This window comes from Wasmannia auropunctata, unplaced genomic scaffold (assembly GCF_000956235.1).
Source record: "Wasmannia auropunctata unplaced genomic scaffold, wasmannia.A_1.0 LD333906.1, whole genome shotgun sequence".
Lineage (NCBI taxonomy): Eukaryota > Metazoa > Arthropoda > Insecta > Hymenoptera > Formicidae > Wasmannia > Wasmannia auropunctata.
This window is the reverse complement of record NW_012028984.1, coordinates 18,462-26,624: the sequence shown is the minus strand read 5'-3', so window position 1 is coordinate 26,624 and position 8,163 is coordinate 18,462. Positions and strand designations below refer to the sequence as shown.

Here is an 8,163-nt window from a genome sequence, read left to right as displayed (position 1 = left end):
GAATCAAATAGATCTTAATTTTAATTAGAAATAATTTATTAAAATTAAACAAATCTTAATTTTAATTAAAAGTACATTTTTTAAAAATTAATTAAATTAGAAGTCACAATTTTCAACAGTACAATATCAAGATTTAATGAAAAAAAAATGTACAAAAAATAAATGACAAAAATAATAGATAAAAAGTAGTACTTAATAGCACTCCACTTATAATTAATTCGTATGACCCATTTTATTTAATCGATTTAGTTATAAATAAGTATATAATATATTGTATATTAACAATAAGGTGAGAAAAAAAGAGGAAAAACAAGAGATTTTTTTTTTTACATGTTTTTACACATCACGATTAATTATTCTAGATTGCGATCAAAGGCTATAATTTCGAATCAATTTTATCGCTCTGGATGACCTGTTGCGAAGAATTTTCGCGGGTAATACAATCGCGGACGGCCTGCAGGACAATGCTTATCCGCCGGTCTAGGGCATCTAAATGAGGTTCCCATAAAACGGGAGCTACAGGATCCTTTGCCATACTCTGCCGCATAGCGGTGCTGAGCCGTATGGGTCCATTATGGAAGCTGCAATCAAAATTGAGCATTATGTGAATAGAAAATTTTTTAATTTCTGTAATAGCACAGAGATGTCCTATGAACGGCCTAAAGATCCCATTAACTGGATGGAATATTAAAACCTGTTACAATCTCGAAATTTATTCAAAACGTCGTGTGGACTAATAGATGAATACCTCATTACGTTCTATCCACTGAACAATCTAATTCGAAATTCTAAAAAAATCTTAATCTTTGTGATATACATATATCGGGGATTCGTGTGAGAGCCATGAACTGAGGTGGACGTTTGTGGCCGAGTGATTCTACGTTCTAGAATCTTCGCAACGATTTAGTACTTCTTTACTTCCAAATTAGTATTCGCATTCATTACGTATTAGTATTGCATCATTCGACTCTAAGAATTTGGACGTATTAATACACCGTATAGGGGGTAGATTCCAAAAAAAAGAAGAAAAAGAAAATGTAGATATATATCAATCGATTATTATGTGTGAAAAGATATAGCAGATAAAACAGATCGTGTGCGTTTAATAATTTTTTTTTTACAATTGGTTTCTGCACTTAAATCTAGAAAATCTAAATAAAAGCAAGAATCAATCATATTAAAGAATCACTGAACATTCACTAATCTGTTCTCTCTGCTGAACGCATATATTTTTTCCTGTGACAAGTGAGGTTATCGTTACCGTGTCTTTTTCTCGATGTATATATATCTCGAATTAATGTTTGCGGAAGATCCTCTACTGTGAACAGGTATTAATCCAAAGTACTCGTATATCATTCATAATTTACTCAAGGAGAATTTCTCTGTCGCATATCCTATACTTATGATTTTTTTATTGGGCTCATAACAGATATAAACCATCTATTAGACGAATCCATATTACAGATAAGATATTATTATCCAAAAGAATTATTTTTTATATTAATTTTTATATGTATATTACACTATAATTATAACTGTTTTATTGGCAAGATGAAAAGCCAGATCCATCTACATTACCTCCTTTATCTATATCTTTCCGTTACACAATTTCTGTTGAGCCCAGTAAAAAAAGCACGAGAATGGAATAATATGCGACGGAGCAATTCTCCTCGAGTAAAACACATCCTTCCCGAACAGGCATTAATCCGAGGTATGTTATAACACGACAAAATGCGTGATATCGTTACAAAATTGACTTAAAAAAAAAGTAAAAAAGGGTGTCAAGTGCAAACGCGCTCCTTGAAAAAAAACTTGTATCTAAATTAAATATAATATTTTAAAAGATAAAACCTAAATGGTATCCTTTTTTGTACTTTGAGTTTCACTAACTTTACTTTAGTGATATGTATATTGCTATTACCTGTATAAATGACTTCAGTAAATGATATCAGTAAATGGCGTCAAGTTAAATAAAAATTATGTACGGTGTCTTATTATTCAATTACTATTACTTATATGAAAGATTTGATATCGGTAAATGGCGTCAAGTTAAATAAAAATTATCTTATTAAACCTAGGTAATGTGTATATTGTTTATATAAAATATTTGTTGTCAATAATTGACGTCAAATTATACTCTCATAAATTGATTACTTTACAATCCAAGTGACATGTACAATACAAAATAAAAAAATTAAATCTTAATAAAATAGTTTTTATGTAAAAACACTTGGCGCTGTTAGACCTAATAAGAAAAGCAATAATAAAAAGCAATAAAAAATTTTAAAGTAATAAATTTAATCATAAATTTAAATTAAATAAAAAGCGCCGAGTGTTTTTACGTAAAAATTATTTTATTAAAATTTAATTTTTTTATTTTGTATTGTACATACATGTCACTTGGGTTGAAAAGTAATCAATTTATGAGAGTATAATTTAACGTCAATTATTAACAACAAATATTTTATACAAACAATATATACATTATCTAGGTTTAATAAGATAATTTTATTTAACTTGACGCCATTTACTGATATCAAATCTTTCATATAAGTAATAGTAATTGAATAATAAGACACCGTACATTTTTATTTTTATTTAACTTGACGCCATTTACTGATATCATTTATACAGATGTAGAAATAAAACGATCCCCAAGCGGTAGCGAAAACGCTTAAAAGTTGTATCCTCCTATCTTTACAGGTTTGAGGGGAAGGGATTCTAATGGATGCTTAGTAGTATCAGAAATATTAAAATTGCTTGTCAATTTAATTCGTTACAGTGGATTCTGGTTTCATGTAAGAACTGCATTTTTGACGGAAATGCGGCGCGAAGTTTGTGTGCGGTTAGATATCGTAATAATAAAAATTATTACACATCAATATTTGTGTCGGCTCTTATTGGCGTTACTTCATTATTGCTGTAATATTATTCATTTAACGTTATAAAGTTTAGCAAAAATTTATTTTTCAATCAATAATCTTATATCTCAAAAAATAGTTTTATATTTATCAATAATTAGTATAAATATTCTCAGTCGATGTTATTAGAAATAAAAGATATTTAATGAAAATATCTTGTATCTTCATCAAATATATTTGCTTCTATATACATATATATGAATTTAATTTTATACTATGTAATAGCGCTTGACAATAAGAGTAACCAAATAAACGAAAGTCTCAACAGGATGAAAAGGCTGTTCAGTCTCAAGGCTCATCCTTCCTCCTTAATCCTAAAAGAAAGTTCTTCGAAGAGTCCCCGGAGAGTAGCCCAGTCAGTGGCAAAGCAAAGTACTCTGAGAGAGTCCACTTTTATCCATGTGATGCGTCGGAATGTGTGCGTTTTGTGTATGCGGAGTGCAATGTGTGTGTGTGTGTGTGTGTACGCGTGAGCGCGTGTGTGTCACCTCGTATAAATAGAGCCCAAGTCGAGTGTCTGCTCAAGCCGATACTTTATTCATTGGCAGTTCCACCGACCCGTGGAGGCTTCCATTACCGTTCTGAAAGCTTCCGACCACCCGATTGTTGATCTAAAAACGTACGTCGCTCTGAAAAGCTCCTTGAGGCTATTATCAAACTTTCGGTAATGTTTTTTTGAAGAATGTTCAATTATTAAAAAATGCAATTTTTAATCACCGATATTATCAATTTAATAATTTATAAATGTTCTATTTTTTAAATGTTCTGAACTTTTATTAATTTTTTTCGTCTAATATTATTCAGGTGCAATTTTTATTTAATTATTGATCAAATTCACTGGTCCAAAAAATTAAAGGATCACCTGTTCTATCCTCTAAAAATGGGCAAACTTCAAGATAGAGCAACTCCGTCAAAAATCGTAACGATGATCGTAACGAGATTTTTAAAGAAGCATTTTACAGCTTGAAATCTCCATTTTTCAAATTGATACTTTAGAAAACGATTGACTGAGTTTCTTTGAAACCGTATAGATATAAATGGAGGTGTGACAAATATTTAAATTTTTTCCAAATTTTGCAAAGTTCCATGGTGTGGAATAAAAATCGCACATAAATGCGGTGTACAGCTTTCGAAAGAATAAATATTTTTCTTTAATTTGCTTTTTTGTTGAGCGTTGTACGATTTTTTTTCACAGAGTTATTCAACATTGAAACAAAAATGACCTTTTTTGCTTCAATGTTGAATAACTCGGTGAAAAAAATTGTATAACGCTCAATAAAAAAGCAAATTAAAGAAAAAGATTTATTCTTTTGAGCTGTACACCGTGTTTGTGTGAGATTTTTATTTCGGGCCGTAGAACTTCGCAAAGTTAGGAAAAAATGTTGCGATTTGTCATATCTCCATTTCTATCAATGTGACTCCGAAAGAAGTCGGCTAATCGTTTTCTGAAGTATTAACTTAAAAAATAGAGATTTCAAGCTGTAAAATGCTTTTTTAAAAATCTTGTTACGATAATTTTTGACGAAGTTGTTCTATCTTAAAGTTTGCCTATTTTTAGAGGATAGAACAGGTGATTCCTTAATTTTTTGGACCAGTGTATTATCTATTATATTTAATTATATTATTGATTTAAAAAAATTTTGATAATATTATTTCTTTCAGAAATTCATTGTATCATCGCTATATAAATAGTTTAGTGATTTATTATAGAATATTGTCTATATTATGATTACTTAAAAAATCCATCGTCATTTTTATCGTCAGCAAATTGACTTTTATTTAGTTAATAGAGAAGCAAACAATTTTACTGAATTATTATTGTAATTAAATGATTGTTTAAACGATAAGTCACTATATATGTATAGAAAATCGATTAATAAAAGAAGAAACACAATAAGCGATTCATGCAACGAAACAGGAAGCAATTATCCTGTAATAACACGTTTAATGGACGACGTGTAGATTTCTTAACTTTGCTACGCATTTGTGTGTGTATTCGTTTGTTTCTTATACTTAAACATTAGCATATTTTGTATAATTATATTTAGATAATATTTATTTAACAGAGTAAAAAATATCTATTTTTAACATATGTATGTCAGAAAATTAAAAATTTCTTTAAGAATAGAATTAAACGACTTAGATATTTATATAAAATTGTACATATATGCATCTTTACATAAATTGTATTTTTTCTATATACTACATACATTCTACATATGTGAACGTATTAATTAGTATCTGTCTAACTGCCACATTTAACAAAATTAAATAAAAAAATTATATAATTATGCGCTATTTATACTATACATGTATACAGGATGTCCCAAAATTGGCGCATTCGGAGTACAGAACGTGATACTTTGTGCTAAGAGGAATAACTTTTTCCTTTAGCAAATTTTGATTTGACAAGTAATTTTGGCAGGAGAATTAGTTAAAGTTAACGAATAATCCGCGCTCTTGTCCATGCGGCGCTCAGGGCTGGCGCGCGCTCCTCCATTCACTTGTTCCTAATCCTTGGCTAATATTTACAAGTAATGTCTTAAGATACTAATACGGCTCTGTTATAATTAGTTTACGATATTTTAAGACTGTGTTTAAGACAGTCTTAAATATTAATAATTTATAATTACATTTATAATTAATTCTTAATATTTAAGACTGTTTTAAACACAGTCTTAAAATGTCGTAAACTAATTATTACAGAGCCGTATATTAGTATCTTAAGACATTACTTGTAAATATTATCCAAAGATTAGGAACAAGTGAATGGAGGAGCGCGCGCCGGCCCTGAGCGCCGCATGGACAAGAGCGATTATTCGTTAACTTTAACCAGCTCTCCTACCAAAATTACTTGTCAAAACAAAATTTGCTAAAGGAAAAAGTTATTCCTTTTAGTACAAAGTATCACGTCCTGTACTCCGAATGCATCAATTTTAAAACAATTTTGAAACAAATATATACATATACAGGGTGTCCCCGTATAAGTGGCCACCCCTTTTAATCTCGTAAACTAACAGAAATAGACCTAATAATATCAAATTAAACGGCTCTGACTAAATTTTATTGTAAGCACAGTGATCACTTAGAAATATTATCTATGTTAAAGAGCGGAAAGACATGATTAATTTTTGCACGGTAAAGTGACAATTTTAATATGATAAAAGTTGTAGCGTTCTTTTTAACGAATACAACGATGTATGATATAACAAAATTATTTTACGAATTATAAGTTATTTTGGTTTAAAATTTTGCGGGCAGCTACTACCTTTTCAATTTCGGCCCTGTGATGTGGCCAACTTCTGATTTTTGCGTTAACAATTGACGTATGTATGACAATGTAATGTTTTTATCTGATCATAGTACTTTCGTTAGTGTGAGAGTCGGAAGTTCATGACTAATTTCTTCAGTACTTGCTTGGATAAACTGTACAATTTTACTGCTAAAAAAATTATTTGCTTATGAATAAATATTTATAATAATTTTCTGCATGCAAATTACGAATCGTGTAAATAGATATTTAGAAATTAATATATTTACACACCTGTCACATCCACTTATTGATGGCTTGGGTGATGAAATTTATGTAAAAGAAGAAAACTCATAATCAATACAAATTGCACTAGTTGTTCAATATTTGCTCTTAAAAGTATTTGTAACAGCTGTGATATCCTTCAAGAACGTTCACACTGGATGCAATTCAACGTCATGATATATTTTAAATTTTTGGTTTTTCGAATTTTCAATATTTCAATATAATTTCGATGTCTTTTGTGTAAATAAAATTAACTTATTCTTTTTTGTAGTACAAAATACACAAAAAGTATCGGATGACGTCATGGTTCACGTCAGAGAAAATGCACGAACGTTTACTTGCTTTCTCAATATTTCAATGTATACTGTTAGAAATTTTCAACATTAGCATGGAAGCTATTTTTTTTCCACAGGAATTTAGAGAAGTAACTTTTGTGTACATTTTTTTATTGTTTATAAAATAAATTATTTTGAAGTAAAGAATTAGTACAAAATTTAATTTCAAAATATTAAATACATAAAATCTTAAGACTGTGAGAAGTTCAACACTAATAGAAAACGCCAAATGCGATCTAAAGCGGATTTTGGTGCTTAATAATACACTGCGCAAGAAAATTAGGGGAGCACTTTAAAAACTACAAATTTCGTCAATTTTAAGAAACCAATATCTCGACTTCCAGGAATTGCAGAACATTGTTCCTTAACGCGTTTTCAACAGTAAGGCCTCTACTTTAAAATGGCTTAAGTGAAAGTTTTTCGTCCCATTAAACTGTTTTTTTCGTGAAAACCAAAAGTAGAGAGTGTTAGAGTTTTAAAAATGTTATGATATTGCAGCCTTCTATGGGCAAAGCAACAACGAGGCGAAAAACGTCATCACATTAGTTTTGAAGCCGAGAACATTCCTTTTAAAATAGCATAAAGAAAATTGTTCTAGCTTGCCTAGGAGCTGAGTTATCAAGTTCCAAAGTATACCTTATTTTTTGCAAGATTTTGATTAAGTACCACCGACATTCGCGTTATCCGATATGCACCACGAGGTTTCTCGATCGTTTGCACATCATGGTGTGTGTGTGTGTGTGTGAAATGTGGATGGGTAGAAAGATGTATGTGCGCATATTACTCAATATGCGGTATTCCCGCCCCTTCGGCGAATTACCTCAAGCAGTCTCTTCCTCATATTGATGCATCTACTGATTCCATTTTGAGAATTTTCCTGCCAAATCTCTTGGAGAATACTTTCGAGTTCTGCAAGCGTCGTTGACTGTCTTGGATAATCTCTCAACCGACGACCCATCAAGTCCTAGACGTGTTCAATAGGATTCAGGGTCTGGGCTTACTGCTGAATGATTGAGAATCGTGATATCGTGATCCTGTAGAAACTGTCATTATTCAAGACAGCCAATGACGCTCGCAGAACTCGAAAGAATTCTTCAAGAGATTTGGCAAGAAATTCCTCAAAATGAAATCAGTAGATTTATCAACATGAGGAAAAGACTACTTGAGGTGATTCGCCGAAGGGGCGGGAATACCGCATATTGAGTAGTATGTGCATATATATCTATTCAACCATCCACATTTCAAAATCACTCACCCACACACACGCACACACACACACACACACACACACACACACACACACACACCACACACCACACACACACACACCACCACCACCACCACACCACACACACACACACACACACACACG

General features: G+C 31.1%; 1 protein-coding gene across 1 annotated transcript in view; it reads right to left on the bottom strand.

Annotated features, from left to right (window-relative positions):
* Positions 1-281: 281 nt before the first annotated feature.
* LOC105459761 (extracellular serine/threonine protein kinase FAM20C-like) overlaps positions 282-8,163 on the bottom strand; it is a gene marked incomplete at its 5' end in the record, with an annotated part of 25,506 nt that continues 17,624 nt past the window's right edge. The window contains one exon of the mRNA XM_011706002.1: positions 282-581. Within this exon, the coding sequence (XP_011704304.1) occupies positions 377-581 (205 nt within the window). The remainder of the gene's footprint in view (positions 582-8,163) is intronic.